The following is a 24,482-nucleotide window of genomic DNA, read 5'->3' on the forward strand; positions in this document are numbered from 1 at the left end:
TATAAAAAAAAATATTATATTGTAGTGTAAATTGGTAGAACTGGCAGCACTGGTAGCGTTTTACGTAGTAATTTCTTGTAAAGAAGTAGAGATTTTACAATTAAGCTCCGCCTCCAGCTGACGACGAATAAAAAAAATCATCACAATTGAGATAGGGACGGGTGGGTGGCGCTTATATTTTCCCGATTTTTTATTAATATGTGTTGTCTACTTAGCACAACAAGAAATTTAAAACATGTGTAAAATGATAAATTTTTGTAGAGAAATAAAGCTTATTCATTAAATTTCTTGTCATAATATACATAGTCTTCTTTCAACAATAACATGCTAAAAATATCAAATGCTGAATTTGGATTTAGAATTATGTTTTAAGTATTGGGTCGTTGAAAGAAACCTACATACATTAAGAAAATGAGGCCAATGATTAAGCCCCACCCACCCGCCCTTGTTTCAATTGTGATGAATTTTTCATTTGTTATCAGATTGACGGGTGGAGCTTAACTGCAAAATCCATATTTGTTTACAAAAATTTACAATTTTAAACATATTTGAAGTATTTTGTGCTGAAAAGAAACTACTTATATCAAGAAAAAAAGGCTGAACATAAAAAAAACCTATTGTGTTGTAGCGTAAATCGGTAAATCTGGCAACCGTGGTAACGTTCCACATGGTAAATTCTTGTAAAGAAATAGAGATTTTGCAATTAAGCTCCACCCCCATCTGACGACGAATAAAAAAATTAATCACAAGGGAGGAATGGGCGGGCGGGTGGGGCTTATATTTTGGAGTATTTTTCTTAATATGTGTTGTCATTTTATCACACAAGAAACTTAAAACATGTTTAAAAAGATAAATTTTTGTAGAAAAATATAGATTTTACAATATTAAACTCTTAAATAAAAAAATTAATCGCATTTGAGAAGGGGCGGGTGGGTGGGGCTTATCCATTGACTTTCTTTTTTATATACATAATCTTCTTTCAATAATAAAATGCTTAAAATATCAATTGGTCTATTTGAAATTATAATTATGTTTCAAGTATTGTGTCCTTGAAAGAAAACTATACATTAAGAAAATGAAACCAATGATTAAGCCCCACCCACCCGCCCTTCTCTCAATTGTGATGAATTTTTCATTTGTTATCAGATTGAGGGATGGAGCTGAATTGCAAAGTCCATAGAAGACTACGTATTAAGACAAAAGACAAAACGTAAGCTCCGCCTACACGCTTCTCTCTCCAATGCGACGAATTTTTATTCGTCTTGAGCCGGGAGGTGGAGCTTAATTGCTTAATTTTCTTCAAGGGTATCGGGTTTTTGAAATAAAACTATAAAATATACTATATTAACAAAAAGAAGGCATTGATTAAGCCCCAAAGTTGTGATGAACTTTTCATTTGTTGTTGTTGTTATATGAAACAGTTAGTTTACGGAAATCAACAATGGGTTTCTACACCTAATGATCTTTCACATTGACCTTTAACGATGAATGAATGCATGAATGAACGAATGATAACCAGTAAAGAGTCGGTTTTACTTTTAATTGAAACTGAAAGTGTTTACATCGTTTTCATTCGAACGTTTTTCCACCCACTGTTTAAAAGGTGGGTCAGTGGCATCGCGTCGAGGGTGGGACATTCGACTTTTATTTTTTTTTCTACGTTTCCACATTACTACGGTACGTGATGCCGTGACCACAATTGTTGCATATATTTCGAAATCACTCAGATTTTACCGGGACATAAGTTCAGAATGTTTAAGTATCCGTCTTGCGGTCATCACTATTCGATTCGTCCAGATTTTGTACGACCAGATTTTCGGCCCTGATACTTGACCCGAAAGAGAAGTGGATATGAATCTGCTTCTGAAACACAACATGTTGTCATCGATGAAAGCCAGACGAGCTTCTCGGTGTGTAAATTTTCTGTTACAGTTTCTACACAATCATAAATTTTTAGTACATTATTCTGTAATTAGATTGCAACCTTTGGTCAATAAATTATTACTTTTATTATTTTGTCGCCCTTTTATTTCTGTGGTGTTTGGTCAGTGATCGCTAGGGACGGCACGTCATGCATCCTCGATCAGCCCAGATTAGAATCGTCTTCCAAGCAAAACAGTGCCGGCCCTAATCCCCCCGGCCAATTTTTCCGGCTTAACAACTCGTTCATCCATACTTGTTAAATCTGCAAATGCAAGTGCACAATTCCGCGACTATTAGTTCCACATATTTTAATTAAAGCCCGCTGGTACAACGTTTGCACACAGATTTATTCCGAATGCCTGCAGCCGTAAAAAGGAAGAAATTAAAGCGAGTTATGGGTGTAGATGTTAATCCGGCAGCCGCGAACACCTGGTTATATGTATTGGAGGGGCGAATTTACTGTAGCCAAGGGGCCACTTTGAATGACGCATGGCGGCTAGTCACAGCCGCAAAACCTACACCTCCGACTTCCCGACTACATTACGTTCTGATATCTTTCCGGGCTAAACTTCGCTAAATTTAACATCGCCGGGCAGGGATCTGCATTATCGGGGTAATTAATCGCGGGCCACCCAGGTGGCGCCATGCATTACGACCCACGCTCAAACGCCTTCTGATTGCATACGTATACGCGCGACTGTCACATAATAATAATAGTAATTGAAGCGCACGCGGCGTCCATGACGTCACGCCTTGTCTCGCCGCACGTGCACGCGCCTGTGGTGTGTCGAAAACGCGAAGAATTCGTTTCTGCTCGTCACGGAGCGGCCTGTCTGTGTGCACACGTCGGTCGTAGCAGTCCGAGGTCCAGCGAGGATTAGCGATTGGACAGGTCGACGTGATTAAACTTGCCGCTGACACACGTCAGTTTGTAGGTTAGACGGCACACGACACAGAACCGTAATTAGCCCTTCACGTCGCTTCACTCCCAAAGACAAACTATTATTCGGGAAGTTGGCGCTGCTGATGTCACAGTCTTACTTATGGCGTGCGATTCCCACTTCCCACCTCATGAGTTGATGTCTTAATGGATATAGAAAGTCTAAATTAGTTCGAGAGAGGCTTGGAACTTTTTTAATGGATGGGGGTGGGTGGGCGATCGGGGTTATGACGGGTTTTACGGTTTGCGATAATTATGCAGCGCGTTGTATCGGGGCAGATAAATCAAAAACCAATTAGTTTCAGATGATAGTTTTTGTGGCTCGGACTCATCCTTGTTATCCATAACAGCGAGTCACGTATTGGCGTTGTGACACGGAAATAACCCATCAATACAAGCTTTCTATCGACTTTTCACGTTCCCAGCTCACGTTTTGGATTGGTTTCTCTTTCGCTTCCCCCCGAAGATTTAATCATTACCCTTAGGTATATTTTTACTTTATAATACAGGAGCATAATCCCGACCAGACGTGCATATTATTTAATTGAACTCCGTCCCGTGCACTCTGGAAGAAATCCGAATTGATTCGCCGCTAGTGAAAAAACGCATAAATATTCACCGTGTTTTACAAAGACACGTCCCGTGTACTCGCGACAAGAATTATAGTTTCAGTTTTTTACGTGACCTTCTTATCGCGGTTCCTTTATACTCTCCCAAGACGTAGAGCTAATTCAAACCTTCAACATTCATAATCCCGACTTGCATAGATCGCGCCGACCCCTTTTCCGCCGGCACGGACTTGCCCAATTGGAATATTTTGTGCGGCCTTTTTTCGTATCGGCGCTGTCATACAGGCTTTCATAAATCACGCTCTTAATCCCCGCTATGTCCGGCTGGATCTCTCATATACCGTGTGATCAGCTTTGTAAAAATCCGGCACGTTCGCTGCGGGTGTCTCCTTGGCCGACGTTGATGCACGTCAAAGCGTAAAATACGACCCTAATATTCGCCGTCCGTTGCACTTTTTGTAATCGATCACTTTGCTATTACTAGATGAAGTCATGCGACGCGAAATAAACCGATAAAATACTCACGGGGCGCTTATTTAGCTCCACGGACACGTGAAACGCGCAAAAAATCGTTCGATGATCCCACCGACTGCGCCAAACCGGCTTTTTTCTTGTTCCGTGTTATTCTGGGGAGGAAGTGCGACTGCTGACAAAGAGTATTATTGTTTTCGATATTTTGCGGGATCGAGCGGAGAGCACGCTTGGCTGGGTAGTTGGAGCGATTAATTTAAGTGGTAATTTTATTTAAAGGGTCGGTAAAAAAGAGAGATACTGCGATGATCGAAAATTTACATTGAGAAGTTCTTAGAGAATGAAATCGATAGTTCTATCAGTAAACTAGAAACAAGTATCTGTTGCGTTTGTTAGTACAAAGTGAGGTGCAAAAGAACAGAAAAATGGAAAATAAAGGTACGTATAAAATTTAAAACAAATTTTTATTAATGCCAAGTCAGGTCAGATCAAGTTAGGTCACAATTAAAAGAAATTAAGTCGCATCAACTTCGTGTTGTGACCTCTCTGGCAGCGACTTCTCACTAAAGGGTGCTGCTGTGGTTTCTGGAGAAGCGGCGACGGCGAGACGGAAACGGTATGACGAAAGTTGTTACGCAAAATAAAGGAACAGCGGCTGTTATATGGTACGTTCTCTGGGTGGCAGCCAACGGTAACATGCGGTGACTCCCTGGGTACTTATTGGACGGCGAAGGGGTCGTTGGTGAAGGCCCTTAAAAAAACTAGGTTGGTCCTCTTCACACTCTTCGTCTTCTTTTTTCTTTCGCCCTATCGGGTCGTTTTCACAGACGTTTAAAAACTCAGTGCCATTTTCGCGGCGTTGGCGCGGCGCGGTTGTCAGGAAATTCCCTGCCCATCGCTACCCTCGTTGTGGCTTGCTGTACGTCGTAAATTAGTTCGTTACAGTATCAAAAAAAGTTAATCCGACAGAACTTTCATCGCTTCTGAAGTACAGTTCAACAAATCCTGTTTCTTTGTCTGTTGGATAATAAATTACGATTATTATTATTATTATTATTATTATTATTATTATTCTTCTTTGAAAAATGATAAAATTTGATTTTGCGGAATTTTATTTGTCCGTGATAACCTGTATGTAGTAAAAACAATATAGAATGTAATAGAAAAAAAGAAGGATTCACCTTCTTAAAAAAAGACAGTTGGGAGCCCCGAGAAGATTTAAAATTCATAACAAAAGTCACTTCGGGCCCCCATGAAGCTTTCGCCTTCTTTAAAAAAGGACAGTTAGGACCCCCGAAAAGGTTTCACAATGTTAAAAAAAAACAGTTGGGACCCACGAGAAAGCTTTATATTTTCAAAACAGACAATTGGGACCTTCGAGAAAGTTTCACATTAAAAAAAGATAATTGGGGCTCCTGAGAAGGTTTTACATATGTAAAAAAGATACTTGGGACACCCGAGAAGATTTCACATTTTTAAAAATGTGACAGTTGGGACCTCCGAGAAGGGTTCACATTAAAAAAAAGATATTTGAGGCCCCCGAGAAGGTTTTATATTTTTTAAAAAGACAGTTGGCATCCCCGAGAAGGTTTTTCATATTTGAAAAAAAAAACATTTGGAGCCCCTGAGAAGGTTTTACATTTTCCAAAAAGACAGTTGGGAGCCTCGAGAAGGTTTCAAATTAAAAAAAAGATATTTATATTTTTTAAAAAGACACTTGGGATCCCCGAGAAGGTTTTACATTTTTAAAAAAGTGAGTTGGGATCCCCAAGGTTTCCCACCCTTAAAAAAATACATTTGGGGCCTCTGAGAAGCTTTTACATAAAAAAAACTGTTGGGACTCCCAAGATGGTTTCACATTCTAAAAAGAACATTTAGCGCCCCCAAGAAGGGTTTACATTTTTAAAAGAGACAATTGAGACACCCGAAAAGGTTTTACATTCTTAAAAAAATACATTTGAGCCCCCTGAGAAGGTTTCACATTTTTAAAAAAGGCAGTTGGGATCCCCGAGTAGGTTTCACATTCTTAAAAAAATACATTTGGGGCCCCTGAGAAGGTTTTACATTTTTTAAAAAGACAGTTGGGACACCCGAGAAGGTTTTACATTCTTAAAAAAATACATTTGAGCCCCCAGAGATGGTTTTAAATTTAAAAAAGACAATTTGGACCTCTGAGAAGGTTTCATATTCTTAAAAAAATACATTTGGGGCCCCTGAAAAGGTTTTACATTTTTAAAAAAGACAGTTGGGATCCCCGAGTAGGTTTCACATTCTTAAAAAATACATTTTGGGCCCCTGAGAACGTTTTACATTTTTAAAAGTGACACCCGAGAAGGTTTTACATTCTTAAAAAAATACATGTGTTTCCCCTGAGATGGTTTTAAATTAAAAAAAAAAAGACAATTGAGACCCCCGAGAAGGTTTCACATTCTTAAAAAAAATACATTGGGGCCCCTGAGAAGGTTTTATATTTTTAAAAGAGACAGTTGGGAAACCCGAGATGGTTTTACATTCTTAAAAAAATACGTTTGAGCCCCCAGAGGTTTCACATTAAAAAAAAGACACTTGGTGCCCCCGAGAAGGTTTGACAATTTTAAAAAAGTGAGTTGGGATCCCCAAGATGGTTTCACATTCTTAAAAAAAATACATTTGGGGCCTGTGAGAAAGTTTTACATAAAAAAAACTGTTAGGACTCCCAAGATGGTTTCACATTCTAAAAAGAACCTTTAGCGCCCCCAAGAAGGGTTTACATTTTTAAAAGAGACAATTGAGACACCCGAGAAGGTTTTACATTCTTAAAAAAATACATTTGAGCCCCCTGAGAAGGTTTCACATTTTTAAAAAAGGCAGTTGGGATCCCCGAGTAGGTTTCACCTTTTTAAAAAAAATACATTTGGGACCCCTGAGAAGGTTTTACATTTTTTAAAGAGACAGTTGGGACACCCGAGAAGGTTTTACATTCTTAAAAAAATACATTTGAGCCCCCAGAGATGGTTTTAAATTTAAAAAAGACAATTTGGACTCCTGAGAAGGTTTCATATTCTTAAAAAAATACATTTGGGGCCCCTGAAAAGGTTTTACATTTTTAAAAAAGACAGTTGATATCCCCGAGTAGGTTTCACATTCTTAAAAAATACATTTTGGGCCCCTGAGAACGTTTTACATTTTTAAAAGTGACACTCGAGAAGGTTTTACATTCTTAAAAAAATACATTGGGGCCCCTGAGAAGGTTTTATATTTTTAAAAGAGACAGTTGGGAAACCCGAGATGGTTTTACGTTCTTAAAAAAATTCGTTTGAGCCCCCAGAGGTTTCACATTAAAAAAAAGACATTTGGGGCCCCCGAGAAGGTTTCACATTCTTAAAAACATACATTTGGGGCCCCTAGAGGTTTAAATAAAAAAAAGACATTTGGGGCCTGCGAGAAGGTTTTACATAAAAAAAAAACTGTTAGGACTCCCAAGATGGTTTCACATTTTAAAAAGAACATTTAGCGCCCCCAAGAAGGGTTTACATTTTTAAAAGAAAAAGTTTGGACACCCGAGAAGGTTTTACATTCTTAAAAAAATACATTTGAGCCCCCAGAGATGGTTTTAAATTAAAAAAAAAAGACAATTGGGACCCCTGAGAAGGTTTCACATTCTTAAAAACATACATTTGGGGCCCCTAGAGGTTTAAATAAAAAAAAGACATTTGGGGCCCCCGAGAAGGTTTTACATTTTTAAAAAAGTGAGTTGGGATCCCAAAAAAGGTTTCACATTTAAAAAAAAAAAAAATACATTTGGAGCCTGCGAGAAGGTTTTACATAAAAAAAACTGCCAGAACTCCCAAGATAGTTTCACATTTTAAAAAGAACATTTAGCGCCCCCAAGAAGGGTTTACATTTTTAAAAGAAACAGTTTGGACACCTGAGAAGGTTTTACATTCTTGAAAAAATACATTTGTGTCCCCTGAAATGGTTTTAAATTAAAAAAAAAGACAATTGGAACCCCCGAGAAGGTTTCACATTCTTAAAAAAATACATTTGGGGCCCCTGAGAAGGTTTTATATTTTTAAAAGAGACAGTTGGGAAACCAGAGATGGTTTCACATTCTTAAAAAAATACATTTAAACCCCCAGAGATGGTTTTAAATTTTTAAAAAAGAGAGTTGGGATCTTCGAGAAGGTTTTGCAATTTGGAAGCATATTCTAGTTTGTTTAAGACAAAATCTCTTATGAAGAAATCAGTACTGTTACGAAATAAACCCATACGCCGCCCCGGTGAGACGCCTATGGGTTTTAGTATGTACGGCGATGATGACTCATCGTCGATGACGCGGCCGGACGGCGTTCGCTATAGAAAAGTCAGGAAGCGGAACTCGCAATTGTATTCCAGAAAGACTCCTATCTTCGCACATCTAGAACGAAGTATGGATTTAAATAGAGGCATGATCTTTGGGAACGATCATTATTCAGTCAATAAGTCGAGTCCAGCGAGTGTCGAGAAAATCCAGACCAGTTGTGCTGGAATTATTTTGTACATAATCGTAATTGGTTGAGTGAATTTGAGTTACTAAGTAATAAATTCTTGAGTATTATAAAAAGATTGATTACTGCGCATCTGATTACAGGATGCAATAATACTAATGTAAGTGATATATAGGCTATATATCGTAGTGAAGTTTTTTTTTTTTCGGAAAATAGCAAATAACAAAATTGAACAACGTATAGTGGGGGTAGATCATTCATATATAAATTGAAAAGTAGTGGCCCTAATATTGACCCTTGACGAACTCCTGAGCTTGCAGTAAAAGAATGAGATACGAGGTTATAGTGCACAAATTGTGTTCGGAGTGTAAGATAGGATCGAAATAGGTTTAAAAATTTAGGACTGAAACCAAAGTTTACAAGCTTTAATAGTTAAATATGGTAGTCAATTTGATCAGCTGCCTTTGTAAATTCTGTATAAATGACTTCGACTTCAGATTGATCTTCTAAACTTTGGGAAACAAATTATAAGACTGATAAGACTGATTTTACTAAATGGCCTTCTCTCTAAAAAAAAATGGGCGAGTGGACGGGGCTGGTACTTGCTAAGATAAGACTGACATTAACAAATGACACCCGCCAAGAAAATAAAGGGCGGGTGGCCTATTACTTGTCAAAATAACAGTGATTCTGGCAAATGACCTAGGGTGGGATTTTGTTTCTACCGATACGATACGAGATACGAAGCGATAACGAAGCGATAAATGACAAGGACGAAAATATAAATTTCAGGTGCCAAAGAAAAAGACAACGACATTTTATCGGTACCGATATTTTATCCTTATAGAAACAAAATCCCACAAGCCTAATCTCTAAGCAAATGAAAGGCGGGTGGGCAGGGCTAGTGCTTGCTAAGATAAGACTGATTTTGCCAAATGACGTATCCTATAACAAAATAAAGGGTATATTATTTGGCAAAATCAGTTTTATCTTAGCGAGTACTAGCCCCGCCCACCCACCCTTTATTTTTTTAGAGAGTAGGTCTTTTGCCCAAATCAGTCTTATCTTGGCAAGTACCACTCACGTTTTCGAGAAAACCACTACACAATCACTTGGATGCCTTACGCTAACGGTAAACTTTTGTTATACCGTGCATTATATTTTTGCAAGAATTTGCACGCTTAGAGAATACGAGGTAAGCGCCAAATATTCTCGGCCTGATATATTTGCGATTGCTCATCGGGAAATTTGTACAACTCATAGAAGACTAGAGGGTCCCTGCAGTATGTGTGTAAAATTTCAAACCCTACTGCCCATTAGTTTTGATACATTTGAGGAGTAATCTTTGAAAAATTATGGACTCATCATGCCTGTTTAAAATTGAAAATCGAACGGCAATAAAATTCTTAGCAAAAGATGGAATTGCTCTAAAGGGTATTAAGGGCAGGATGGTTTTTGTGTTTGCTGAAGCTTGTCCTTCACATTTTACTAAAAAAAATGATTACAGTTATTTCGCATGGGGTAAGAAACCCTTGAAGACGAATCAATCTTCCAAAAAAATCATGGCCACAATTTTTTGGGACTGTAAAGGCATGTTGTTGATTAATTTTAAAGGATGAAATACCACTGTCAACGCTACATATTATGGTTACTTATTGCATAAATTAGGAGAACGTATTTGGGAAAAAAGGCCGAGAAAATTAGCAAGAGGCGTTCGATTGCTTTATGACAATGCGCCCGTTCATACCGCATGTCTTTCTCAAGCTGCTATAGGGGCCTGTGACTTCGAGTAACTTGAGCACCCACCCTACAGTACTGACTTAGCTTCGAACGATTATTAACTGTTCTCTAAGTTACAAAACGACTTGCAGGGAAAACGTTTGGGACGGATAAAGAAGTGCAAACGGCAGTACTACATCATTTTAGTGATAAAGATTCAAATATTTTTTTTAAACGGATAGAGCTGTTAGTTGAACCTAGTTTTGAGTGTATTGAAGTTAACAGAGACTATGTTGAAATATAAATATTTAATTTTTTTCCATCAGGTCTCTTTCTTTGTTAGGCCGAGAATATTTGGCGCTTACCTCGTAACTCAAAGTGGATTCCTGCATCACAGTTGTATGACTATATTGTTGTATAACAGTTAAATCAATTAAACATAGAATTCTTTGAAATGGCGTCATAAAATTGTTGGTGGGGGTGATTGGCAAAATTTTGGTTAGTATTTAACCACCTACATGATATTTCTAATATACATATAACGTTTGACAACAATCGGTGCCGCAGTTTCGGAGATTACGTGTCTAATAAAATGGATACAGACACCGACAGACAGACACACAGACAGACAGACGGAAATGGGGGTATACTTCCTTAGCTCACGCTCGGGAAGTAAAAAGCTGTTTTTTATAAAGGGAAAAAGAAAGTAATGGAAGGACAGACAAATTTTTTGGAAAAGAGACCAATAATGCCATTCTAGACTTGCCTTTAAAATTTGAGTACGTTCTAGGGCAACGATGGATCATGTGTATAATTAACCACCAACATCCATTGATTGATTATTTGACTTATTGATTTATTATATTGGAAAAAGTTTTGATAATCAGCAGAACCATCGTTCGTAGATAAATAAACTACATACAACATGGATGATACACTAGTCTTTGACTACACTTGTCTTACACAATTTTAGACATCTTATCGTCTACAACTCAGAAGGTCAGTTGCTTAAAGACTCGATTTTTAATTAAAAGTTGTTCAAATAATGTAAATACTTTAAGCGAGGGAGTGTGGGACTCCTCCCCCTCTGGGGGACCCTACCCTCTAAAACCCCTGCTTTTTCCACCTCGCCCAAAAATGCCTTAACGGTAATACAGGGTTTCTATAAACGATTATGGGGTCGAAATAGGCCATGGAAGCGTGCCGCCTCTCACTTTGTGTATTTTACTAAATACCCAAGGACGCACGAAAAATACCACACTCATCTGTATCACTGGTTGCCTAAATGCAAGAAAGTGTAGAGCTGTCTATCTTCTTATTAAAAACCGTCTGGTACCAATAGTGTTTCTGTTTATCTTACAAACCGGATTAATAACTGCCACGTCATAATTTTGTCAAAAATATTTTTAACTTTTCAGGATAAAAAATTACTCAAAAACCGTCGCGATTTATTTATTGCCTTCGTCTGTAATTGCGCTGAAAGTGTACTGTTTTAGGCGACGGGATATGTTTTACTGGATTTATTACGCGTAAAGAATCCGGCATTAAACCTTGGTGCACGAATTGTACGACACCCTACGCGAATGTTTTGTTCGCGAGTTATTCGGAGAAATAATTACAGCCTCAAAGATATATTCTTGACTCATTTTTTTAAATAGATTTGTTGTTTATGTCTTGTTCGTTTTCCTGTAAGTTTGAGTGTTCAGAGCGGCGCCCGAATCACTCTTAAAGTCATCATCTCATGTACATGTGTGTTGTTTAGTCATTTGTTATGGCGTTAGACACAACGAGATAATGAACCCCTCCCTCCCACATCCAAGGCCGTATTAATCCGTGTAAGCAGCAGGATGAGCGTTCGAGGAGCCGGTTCCACCCTGGAACAATGGAATTATGTGAACTGACGTAACGCAGGAATATAAAGGACGAGTAATTTGGCGAAGCTCGTTATCATTGAATCTCTTTGAACCGGAGCAGATCCTTTGTATCCATACGTCTCCTCCGTCATGTATGACTGGAAGTTGTGATGAACAGCCCCTGGAAACAATCTGATAAGAGAGCTTTAATCGTTTGTTTTCTCTCTAACGCGACTGGGATAATTCATAATTAGCACCCCTTAATCAATGCTCCTCCTGAATTAAAAGTGCCATTGAGCGACGTTCCCACGTTCATTTCCTATTCATTCTTGAGCACTTTGCTTCATTTGTTTGTCTCATGCCTTATTCACGATATCTATAACTAGGTGTTGATAAATTATGGAAGGGCAAATGGAAGTTCGCATCCATTAGCCGTACCCTTATACCGAGCTCATAACTCTAATTGCTTCTTTTCGATTCGGCTGCATTCGGCTGCAGACGGGGCCCTTCTTCAGATCTTTTCATAATTTAAGACGCCCTGAAAGCTGTTACGAAAGATCAAAACGGATCAAAAATTCCGGCGCCGATGCCGCTTTAATTAATTATAATTACAGACGATGCGGGACTATCAATCGTTAAATTAAAGCACTAAGACGGCCAGGTTTTATGTAAGTCAAACAATTATAAACATCGCCCAAGGTTGCCCTTTTTTGTTTAGATATAGACAAGGAATCATTAAGCGAGTGGAAAGCTCTAGTTACTCTAAGAGATTAAACTAAAAACTATTTGAAACTTGACTTTTTTTAATCTTATGGTTTTAGTCTGCACAGTCTTGTAACAGCGACGGTTAAATTTTTGTTTTGTCTGAAGAATGGTGGCGCCACCTGTATTGTCAGTGATCCTATTAATACAGATCAAATAACAGCGTCGCATTGGGTGCCAATGCGTAAATACAAACATGAGCAGGAATAATTTGACTACGAAATAAGCACCCTGAGGTAGAATTCGCCCCGGTAACATTTCTCAATGGCGTTATTACCCGATCTTTTTGTACATCGTGCGCCAGACTGACTTTTTCTCCCGGTAAGACTCCTCGAAACCCCTTTACCTTCCCTAAGCTGATTACACCATCCTCATCAAGTCGGCCACTAAGAATACAAAACGTCGAAGTTTCCCGTGCTAATGAACCCTCCGCCGACTCCTCCTCTTTTTGCTCTTGTATTTTTTGGAAAATCCTCCGAAACACTCACCGATAATCGTTTCGGGCATTCGGCCGGAATCTTCGCCGTCTCAAAGAAGTAATTAAGGAGTTGTGGCGAAATTTTGTCGCGCTAAAATCTCTATTAACAGTCCGTCCGGTAATTAATGACTTTGCGATTTTCGGAATCAATGGACCGGAAATCGAGGAAGTTAATTTAATTCAAATAAATAAATTGGGTTGTGTTTGTGTGGATTCTGCAGAATATCTCTCCTCTGTTTGAGAAACGAATGCTGCCGGTATAATTAGCTCGTTTTAATTGCACAGTCGGCAACTCCGGTATCTCGCCGCCGCAAAAAACACGTCATAAATGCTCCGGAGGATTCCGGATGCTAGACTGATGATGCATTGGTTTTATGGGACGGGATTATGTGAGTTGTGATTGAAATGAAGTTTTAACGCTAATTGGGATGCGCTATGTACGGAGCTTTTTTTGTGTTTGTGGCGGAGTTGCTGATAGCTTTTGCAGATCAAAGTGGGGAAATTGCATTTTGATACTAGTGTGGTGAAACGGATTAGCTATATGATGGACGTCGAACATTGATGGAAACTCGGCGCTGATTGGTCATTTTTGCACAAACACGTGTAGCGCATGATTATGTCTATTTATGTGTATGTTGATTACGTTACCTGGTGGAGGGAACGCAGATTTTCGCAGTATGTGATGTAACAATCGAAATATGTAAATTTCCGCGATTTATAAAACATTCTTTAATTAACGACTTTGTACAGCGACCTTTCGCCATGATCTCGCCGTATGAAAATTCTCCCTTCCGATAACGCTAATGCATTTCCTACTCAATATCATAATCACACAGTGCACCCACTAGTTAGCATAAACACAATACGTTCTGAAATCGTCTGAGTGACTACTAAAAATTAAGAAAAGAAATCAGAAGCCTTCAGAGGAGCTTTTTGAGTCCGTATACTTATTCAGGGAGTTCGAATTAATGAAAATACCAATTTAAAGAAAGCTGAGGGCCTAATTGACCGAGATAGTTTGAAATGATCGAAATCCGAAATTTTCGTGATATGGAAAATAAAGTAAAAAAGGAAACTCCTTCCAGCTTCCTGAAATTGAGTTTCTAGACCAATTTGGCAATGCAGAACTTATTTCTGTTATCAGTTGTTGAAGACTCATCAGTTTTAATTGAAATTGTGTTTCAATCAACTTCTTCAAAATTTTTTTTTTTTAATGTATGAATTCATCAATTGAAAACAGTTCAGGATCTCGATTTGCGGTTTCCACCATTCTATTCATTGGAGTTTTGTAGTGGTAACAAATGATTTTTATACCAGATAAAGTAATGGTTCAAGATTGAGTGGTCATTAAAGAGGACGATGTAATTTTTTTTTTAAAGAATCAGAAATTTTGGGGGAAACTTCTTTAGCTCACATTCTTGTTCAGGAAGTTTGATTTAGTGAAGATACCAATTTCAAGAAAGCTGAGGGCTTAATTAAGCGAAATAGTTTGAAATGGTCCAAATCAGAAATTTTCGAGATATCACGAAAGTAAGGTAAAAAAATAAAACTTTTTCAATCTTCCTGAAATTGAGTTTCTGGACAAATTTTGCAGTGAAAAACGTATTTCTACCATCAGTTTTTGAATACTCATCAGCTTTAATTGAAATTGTGTTTCAATCAACTGCTTAACAATTATTTTTCAAATTTATCAGGTCGTCAATTGAAAACAGTAGAGGATCTCGATTTGCGGTTTCTACCATTCTATTCCTTGGAGTTTTGTATTGGCAACAAATGATTTTTGTGTCAGATAAGTGAGTGGTTCTGGCTTGAGTGACAGTTAAAAAGGATGAAGTCATTTTTTTATAGGTGAAAACACATGAAAATGAAAAAAATTCGGAACCTCAGTTGGTCAATTCTGAATTCAGATTCGTGTTCAGAAGTTCTAAATTCGGGGAAAAAAACAAATTTTAGACTAGTCGTAGTTCAAATTTAAAATTTCTACGATATGAGGCAGGGCGTAAAAATGGTGGAAGAGCCGGGAAATTATTAAAACTTACATAAAAAACAGGAGTTTTGAAAAAAAACTTTTTGAGCTCCAAATTTTTGTTAAGGTAGTTTGAATTAATAAAGATACCAATTTTCGGAAATCTGAAAGCCTAATTAACAGAGATAGATTGATATACTTATTCTTAATCCAAATTTGTGCGAATTGACGAAAACAAGACGATAAAATGAAACTCCATGATCATTATGAAATTGAGTTTCTAGAGTAATTTTGCGGTGAAGAATTCAAATCTGACATTAGTTATTAAATTCTACCTCGATTTCAATCATAATTGAGTTTCATCAGCTTCTCAAAAACATTTTTCAAGTTTATACTTGAAATACTCACTTTTTCAGTATCAACGATAAATTTTTGGGTTGGATATATTAATCGTTCGGGTTTGAGTGATCGATGAATTGTACATCGTCCAATTCATTTTTGTACAAGTGCCATCATACTATAAAAATTGAAAACAATTCAGGAACTTCTGCTCTGCAAATTTCAGACAGTTAGTGGAATAAATTTCGCATTTTCATTATATCAACCGGGGCGTAAAAATAGTGGAGGAGTTGAGTGACTAAAAATTAAAAAGAAAATCAGAAGCTTTTAGAAAACCTTTTCGAGTTCATATTCTGATTCAGGAAGTTCCAATTAATGAAGATACTAATTTTAAGAAAGCTGATATGACGAAAATAAGTTAAAAATTTCAATTGAAATTACGTTTTAATCACCTTCTCAAAAAAAGCTCGACTGGTCAAAGCCAAAGCCCAAAAATGGTGCACAAACACGTGTAGCGCATGATTATGTCTATTTATGTGTATGTTGATTACGTTACCTGGTGGAGGGAACGCAGATTTTCGCAGTATGTGATGTAACAATCGAAATATGTAAATTTCCGCGATTTATAAAACATTCTTTGTACAGCGACCTTTCGCCATGACCTCGCCGCATGGAAATTCTCCTTTCCGATAACGCTAATGCATTTCCTACTCAATATCATAATCACACAGTGCACCCACTAGTTAGCATAAACACAATACGTTCTGAAATCGTCGCTAATTCTATTTTTACCACATTACCTTGTACACACGTTAGCATAAAAACCCTCTTTCATCCGAATAGAATCCCTTGAAGTGCTTCATTAGCGCTGCGGCAGCTCGCCATTTCTTATTCCTGCTGGTGTTTTTGATGAGGATTGGTCGTAATCAGCTTAACAGAAGGTGTAGCGCGCTAGAGTGCGGTTCTTAATACGGGCACCATCATGCGATTGGTGTTGAGGTGACATACATATGGATAGATTTTCAAGCGGCTTGCTTTTCTCCTGTGTCAACACTGTCGCTCTGGCCTAAAAACGCTTTTTCAGAGACCACGTCTCCTCATACGAGCTACGCAAATACACCAACACCCATTCCTACCGGCACGGAGACCGCTTAAAAGAGTTTTAATGCACGTTTTCAAAGTAAATTTATTTAACCCAATTTGCATACATACACGGTTTGACGTCACGGGATGACCTTTCGGAATTAATCGGTACGAAGGGTTCCCAGCCCGAAAAATATTTTTTGTGGAGGGATTGTCGGAGCGAAAAGGTGCAGACAGTGGGAATTTGCACGAAGACATATATTTGAAAGGTCAATGTCAAGGAGGAAGGTTGTTTATTTATGGACAATTGATCTAGACAAACAAAAACGGTGTTAAACATTGTTGACGCGACAGACCGGCACTGAGTACTACATAGTTTAGATCAATACTTAAATCGAGAAAATGTTTATAGACAAAACTTCACGGTAAGTACGAATGCACCGCGGGGTCAAATATTCTTAAATATTTTAATTTTGTTTTAATGGCATAACCATTTCAAGGTACATTCCACAACTTCTTCTTCTGTTATCCTTGGTCCACACCATTGCCATGAGTTCTCTTGCTGAAGGCACTCCTGGAGTCTGCCACTTGAAACAATACTTCATTCTAAGAAACCCTCACTCTGGACTTGTACTAGAAGGCACTTCCCCGTACGTAAGAATACAGCACTACATCGGCGTTGATACCCAGCTATGGTCCCTCGAATATCTCCCCGGTGGTTTGGTCCACATCATCAATAAAAGCAACCGGTAAAAATGTACCCTCTTCTAACCCAAATGGTGATTAGATACAAGGGGTTTTTGCTTTAGTTAGAAGGAGTCATTTTTGAAAACTGTGGAAGATGTAAATATTTGTTATTGAATAAACAAACTGCATTGCATGTTTTGCAGTGCAGCGCATTTAAAATGGAGTGTAATTAAAATAACAAATCATGTGTTTCGTAATTTAATACTGAAGTAGATATCGTAAGATTTATGGTTTTTCAAATAACATCAGGCGTATTGCAGCTGAAATCTAATACAGTGAAACGTACTTTAACAGCAAAATAAGTGTGGTACAGTTATGTGTCTTCGCAAACAAATAAGGTATAGACAGACTACTGGAGTATAGATAAAATAAAACTCTAGTTCCAGGTTTATGTGGTTCATTCTTGCCATAGCTTTTTCTTCATGTGAAAAACCTTTCCATCCGGAAGATGAGTACTTCATAATTCGAAACCCCGCGTCTGGACACGTCTTAGAAGCCAGTAACGACTTTGTAAATCTCCAACTATTCACTGGATTTAAATCGCAGCAATGGAGACTGGAACCAGTGAGAGGAGGTCTGCACTATATTATTAATAGGGGCACAGAGTAAGAAATTAAAGTAGTTGCGATATTAAACTAGTTAACTCTTTCTTAGAAAAGTGATGGATTTAGACTATGGGTCTTTACTAAACAAGACTAAGATATTAATACGGGAAAGAACGACTAGTAGTGTTAGCTGTCCGACAAAAGAGCAAGTGAATGTTGGTGCTTGCCAGAAGTGGTACATTCAGTATGGAGGGGTTATCGTCAACGTTTGCGGTAAATATGCACTGGATATTCAAGGAGGTCTTAATTTACCTGGGGATTCGTTGCAAACGTTTCCTTTGCACGAGAAAGACAACCAGAAGTTTATTTTCCAGTACTTATGATTTTTGAAATGATCGTCTTAGTGTCAGTAATTAATTCTTATTTCATTGTAATATGAAAAACAGTTCTACAATAAATCTTCCCTGAAGAACTTCTTACTAAGTAGTTCTAGAATGTGAAAATGTGGGTCTGTTTTTTCAGTCAGTAATGAGGAAGACGGCAAACATCATCTTTAAAAACACAACAAGTGTGACATCACAGATTACATTTGGTGACGCAGTTCCAACTCACGTGACCTGTCGTCGTCGGTGATGTCATGACCGTAACGTCACAGATGTGTGTTGTTGGTTGCAGGATACTCATAGATGTTGCTTGGTTATTACAATATAGTTTTAAAGTTAGAAGTCGACTGTAGTGTCAAGTGCAGGATTCGAACCCACGCTTGTTTTTCGAGCCATAAGTTAAATCTAGTCTGTTTTGGTGAATTGGTTTGGGTATATAGTCGTGTAATGATGTCATAATTTAAACAATAATTTTTATCGTAAACAAATGCATAGGTGTGTTGTCAAAAATTTCTACAATCAAGAACTTGAAACGATTGTACATATTTTCTAAAATGTTTTAATATTTTTGAATTATTGTCCGGCTCAAATTTCCTGGAACTTTTATATTGTTTATTGCCTTTTATAAGCGTTAAGCCAAATTTATCAGAACATCTAAAGGTTTAACTACAACTGAAAGCGTCCCAGATGAAAAAGCTTGGTGTAGACGTAAAAGTGTGTGAATTTTTTTTTGTGAATTAAGTATTGTGGACTAGGTCCATATTGGTTGAAGATTCAGAAACTTCGGAGAAGTATTAACTATCTCTTAAAGATTTTTCGAACCTAAATTACACCTGTACCAAATCAGCTGTCTCGAATTTTTTGCAGTTTGTAAACAGCGCCTATTTGAACTGCTTTTCGGGGACTACCCCAGTTTTCGCTAATTTAACCGTTCCAAGACAGACTTTTATATTACACACAAAAAAATTGGTCTAAAGAGTTTAGACAGTACTTCCCTCGCTGTCGGAAACTTGACGACTGCATGCCTATTGTGTTTTTTTTTCTCATTACATTTTTGTAGTGGGAATTTAAAAAAAAATGTGATGACGTCATCAACATTTTTGCAAGGACACGTATATCAGTTGGGATAGATGTGGTGTAATACTAAGAATAAAATTATTGTATTCCCAAATTTTCGGGAAAATGAATTGGGTCGTTTTGAATATTGATTTCTTATAATCAATAAAATAACGAAACAGTTTACTCACGTATACGGCGCCGGTGTGTAATATCTAGAGAGCGGATTTCTGTCGGGCTAGGCAAGGCCAAACTCGGTACGGCTCGTACGGGATGCGAATTCATTGCGGTTGCGGACTGCACTTCGTTTATTTGAGATTAGAATAACGCTGTTTCGTTGCACTCTGCTGTTAATTCCCGTTCTCATTTACTTAGCCGTTTGATTAATAAATCGTTAATTATATTTATGAAATTAGTACCGATTAAATTCAGTGATTATCTATCACCCGCTACTGAGTCCCGGCGATCCAGCGCGTCCCCACCTATAATCGTGCCGTAGCCCGAGAAATCCGCTGTCTAGTAATATGAGAGGCAACTGAAAATCGTTTACGTATAAACATTCTTAATTTAAGATGACAAGCGTAACAGCATACGTGAGAGTCAAACAGAGAAACTGTAAACAAAACGACCATCGGTTTTATTGCTTCGACTTCCGCTTATTATATAAAACATTGGGTTTTATTTTAATTCTTGACGGTGAAATTCACAATTGGTTGATTATAAACATGTCTATTCCACATTCGCGGAACCAAGTGAGCGCATAAAACAAATGCAGGTCTGTAATGTTAAAGTCGATGTAAATAAGCGTGCTACCCTTATGTTTCAACCGAGTTTTTCCTTTAACAAATTTTGTGTCTACCAAATTGGGTTGGTTGGGGTGTAATACTAATAATAAGTGTTGCCTTTAATTTAATCAATAAAATAAATTGACTTCATTAATTTTTTTGAACCACCTCTTAAGAAAATCTAAAAAATATGAATGGAATGATAAATCACAAGTACAAACTCATCATATTTTTTGCATTTTAGATAGGATTTATTCAGCAAAATTTAAGGGTGACGTCATCAATTTTTTTAGGAGGGATGAACAAATACATTTTGAACAAAAGTTTACCATGCTTATAATAACTTTAAAATATTCCCAAGATTTCAAAGCATTCGGTTTTGTAATTCCTGATTAAATCGATAAAATAAATTCACGCCTTCATTAATTTTTTTGAGTCACCCTGCATATGCAAATCCAAAAATATGAATGGAATGATAAATCACAAGTACAGACTCATCATATTTTGTACATTTTAGATACGATTTATTCGGCAAACTTTTGAGCTGACGTCATCAGTTTTTTGTAGAAGATAACCAAATATATTTTGACTAAAAATTTATTATGCTCTTTATAACCTTAAAACATCTGCAAGATTTCAAAGCATTCGGTTTTGTAGTTTCTGAGTAAATCAGTAAAATAAATTTACGCATTCATTAATTTTTTTGAGTCACCCTGTATATGCAAATCCAAAAAATATGAATGGAGTGATAGATCACAAGTACAGACTCATCATATTTTGTACATTTTAGATATGATTTATTCCACAAACTTTTGAGCTGACGTCATCAAGTTTTTGGAGGGGATAAGCAAATATTTTTTGACTAAAGATTTATGATGCTCTTTATAGCCTTAAAACATCTGCAACATTTCAAAGCATTCTGGTTAGCAGATTAAAAATTAAATTTCAAAATGTTGTTTTATAATTTTGATTTTTTTTCCAAAAATCTGGACGTTTCGGGTGAAAAGTCGATTCAGAGTTGTAAACTACATGTGTAGGACTATGTTATTTTATACAATTGAAAACCCATTTACTATGTACAATTTTGAAGTGACGTCATCGCATTAGTGGTGGGGATGATTAGACAAATTTTGGTTAGCGTTTTACCATCTACATGATATTCTTAATATAAGTACAAAATTTCACAGCAATCGGTCGAGTACTTTCGGAGATTATCTGTCTAATAAAAATCCGGGACAACAGACGGACAGACGGACAGACGGACAGACAGACGGACAGACAGATGGAAATGGGAGACCTATTTCTTCGTCTTCTAGGGGTCATGAAAGATCGAGAAAACGTAAAAGTAGAGAGTCGGCCGACGGACTCGATTACAATACTTCCTTTGCTTACGCTCGGGAAGTAAAAATTATTGCCATCTCCCGCCTTCAGCACCCGCTCCTCCTCTCCTGTTCCGCTCCGCCTCCGCTAATTTCCCAGCCCGAAAAATATTTTTTATGGAGGGATTGTCGGGTCGTAAAGGTACATACAGTGATAATTTGCATACAAACACATATTTGAAAGGTTAATACCTTACGGAAGGATGTTTATTGATGGACAATTGACCTGGACAAATAAAAACAATGTTAAACGTTGCTGACACGACAGACCAACACTGAGTTCTACACAGTTTAGATCAAAAGCTAGATCGAGAAAATGTTTATAGAAAAAACTTCACGGTAAGTACGAATGCATTTGTTCTAGACGCATAGACCGTCAATTACACCGCGAGGTCAAATATTCGCATAACCATTTCAAGATACGTTCCACAACTTCTTCTGCTGCTATCTTTGGTCCACACCATTTTCATGAGTACTCCTACTGGACTCACTCCTGCTGCCTGCCACGTTTCCCGATACTTCACTCTAAGAAACCCTCACTCTGGACTCGTACTAGAAGGCACTTCCCCGTACGTAACAATACAACACTACACCGGCACTGATGCTCAACTATGGTACCTCGAATATCTCGACGGGGGTCTGGTCTACATCATCAATAAAAGCAACGGGTAAAAATGTGCCCTCTTCTAACCCAAATTCAGGTCAAATTTTAGGAAAGTTATCGATGTGGAAAACTGGAAAGCGTTGGGTAATACAAACGTACTTCTACGGGAGAAGATTGGTCTCACTGGTAATATTTGCCCCGCGGACGAGCACGCCAACGCTGCTTGCCAGAAGTGGTACATTCACTATAAAAGTGTTATAGTGAATGCTTGTGCCAAAAGCGCTCTCGAAATTCGAGATTTTGTTTACAATCCTGGAGCAATTCCACGTACTTGGGGTGAACACGATGGTGACAACCAGATATTTACTTTCCAATATGTGTGAAGGTGTTTGGTTGTACTTCGTGGTGGTTGGATACAAAGGATTCATTTTTCAAAAGTGTAGAAGTTGTACAATATTAGTTTATTGAATAAACAAACTGCGTTGCATGTTTTGCAGTGCAGCGTATCGGGAAAAGTTATTACAATATACATTTTAAAGTAAAAAGTCGACTGCAGTGTCAGGTGCAGGATTCGAACTCGCGCTCGTTTTTCGAACCAAAACTTAAATCTAGGGTCTTAGTCCGCTTGGACTGAGTGATTTTCAGTTGAAACGGTCTAAGTCGGTATAAAAAATATATTCTCTGAATTTGTTTTAAATTTAGGGGTTGGTGAATTTATTTGGGTATACAATCACATACTCATGTCTTAAGCAGCGTCCCTGATGACAAAACTTCGTGTACGGTAATAGTAGACCTAAATCTTGTGATTTTTTTTGTGAATTATTGTAATGTAGGTCAATGTTGGTTGAAGGTTTATAAACTTCGGACAAGTAGTCACTATTTCTTGTGTATTTTCTGAACCTAAATTACGTCTCGCATTTTTTGCACTTTGTAAACAGCGCCTATTTGAAGTGCTTTTCGGGGACTACCCCAGTTTTTTCTAATTTAACCGTTCCAAGACAAATTTACCTTTTCAGAAACCCATTTCACGCCAGACTTTTATATTACCCACAGAAAAACTTATTGTCGTCTCCGCCGCCCTCCCGTTCCGCCCCGCCGCCGCTAATTTCGCAGCCTCATTCGTTTTCATTCGCCATTTTTCGGACCCTCGGCCGATGATGCATGCGAATCGCCATCATTCAACGTTAGCGTTTGAAAAGATTCGTACAGATGGAAATGTCATCGAGGGAATTTGTCTTTCCAACACATTTCTTCCAGTCGCGCCCGGCCATATTTCTCTTTGTGTTTTATCTAAGCGCGAACCGGACGTTTGTGATTGCATTTCTAGCCTAGACCTCGCGCACTTCCAATTGAAAACATGTTTAGACTTCTTAGGTTGACAGGAGGCGGCGGCGGCGGCGCGTTCTTGTGAAACGACGCCGACTTGATTTCCGCCTTTTATCATATTTTTTCAGACAAAGACATTCCGGGCTTTGTTGCTCAAAGGCGCGTCATTATCAGGCGGGAATTAATTGCTTTTCATTCGACGGATATATTTTTGGAAAGCAATCGCCCGGAAGGGGTTGGGAAATGATGTTTGACGTGTGTGCGGGGGCGGACCGGGGCCGGTTCGAAGTTTCACACAGCGGCGGTTTTTTAACTTCCCGGAATAAGGTGAAACTTGCGATGTATTTTAAAGAGGTCCACGTTTTCGAATTTACAACAAAAAGTAGCAGAAATGTTGCTATGGGAAGAGTTCTCCATACAAATAACCCGATTTTTCGGTTGAGATTTGATTAATATGAGTATTGTTTTGTAAATACTGCGAAAACAACAGAACGTGGCTTTTCATTAATCGCGCAAACGCCTCCCGGATGCCCGAATTTGGAAAATCCGCCCCCGCACGCCGCCCCTGGCTCCGCGCCCCGGAACTCGCCAGCCCGTAATTCTCTCAAACGCTTCTGTATAAAAAGAGCTCGTCAGCGAAGTTAGCGGTATTTATTTGTCTAATACCCTCATAGATCCTGTGGGAAATCAGTTTGCCGGTCTGCGAATCATCCGAGAATAAATGTATCCCAAGCAGCGAGCGTTTGCGCATTTTGCACCCAATTAAGCCTTATCAACATCGCCACCGATTTACTTTTAATTATCGGGCAATTGCGCCAGACACGACTTCGCGATTGATGACACTGTTATTATTTCTGCAAGAGTCTGGTGTGGATGCGTGCCGCCGCCGGGGGCCAATAAAGAGCATCATCTACTTGCCGCGTTGACCCTTTTTATCTCGGTAGAATGGCGGGAATCAATAGTGGAGCTACTCGATTATCTTACCGCACTAAAAGCCTGCTGACCACTGAATGTAATTTACATTGATTTTGAGTTTAATGAAAGTTTAAGTAAGGTTCTTTGTGAAAAGATTGGACGAGGGAGATTAG

General features: G+C 38.2%; 2 protein-coding genes across 2 annotated transcripts; both read left to right on the top strand.

The window, feature by feature from the left end:
* Window positions 1-16,887: 16,887 nt before the first annotated feature.
* Window positions 16,888-18,340, top strand: LOC135124032 (uncharacterized). The gene is made up of 4 exons (XM_064048893.1): window positions 16,888-16,994; window positions 17,070-17,654; window positions 17,703-17,921; window positions 17,971-18,340. The coding sequence occupies exons 2-4, from the start codon at window positions 17,632-17,634 to the stop codon at window positions 18,242-18,244; spliced, it is 516 nt and encodes a 171-aa protein (XP_063904963.1). The 5' UTR covers window positions 16,888-16,994; window positions 17,070-17,631; the 3' UTR covers window positions 18,245-18,340.
* A 3,376-nt stretch (window positions 18,341-21,716) lies between these two features.
* Window positions 21,717-22,575, top strand: LOC135124033 (uncharacterized). Its single transcript, XM_064048894.1, has 3 exons — window positions 21,717-21,803; window positions 21,884-22,132; window positions 22,178-22,575. Exons 1-3 carry the CDS (start codon window positions 21,781-21,783, stop codon window positions 22,449-22,451), a joined length of 546 nt encoding a protein of 181 aa, XP_063904964.1. The 5' UTR covers window positions 21,717-21,780; the 3' UTR covers window positions 22,452-22,575.
* Window positions 22,576-24,482: the final 1,907 nt, after the last annotated feature.

This window comes from Zophobas morio, unplaced genomic scaffold (genome assembly GCF_036711695.1).
Source record: "Zophobas morio isolate AGI-343-1 ecotype UQ-CSIRO unplaced genomic scaffold, CSIRO_AGI_Zmor_V1 ptg000007l, whole genome shotgun sequence".
Lineage (NCBI taxonomy): Eukaryota > Metazoa > Arthropoda > Insecta > Coleoptera > Tenebrionidae > Zophobas > Zophobas morio.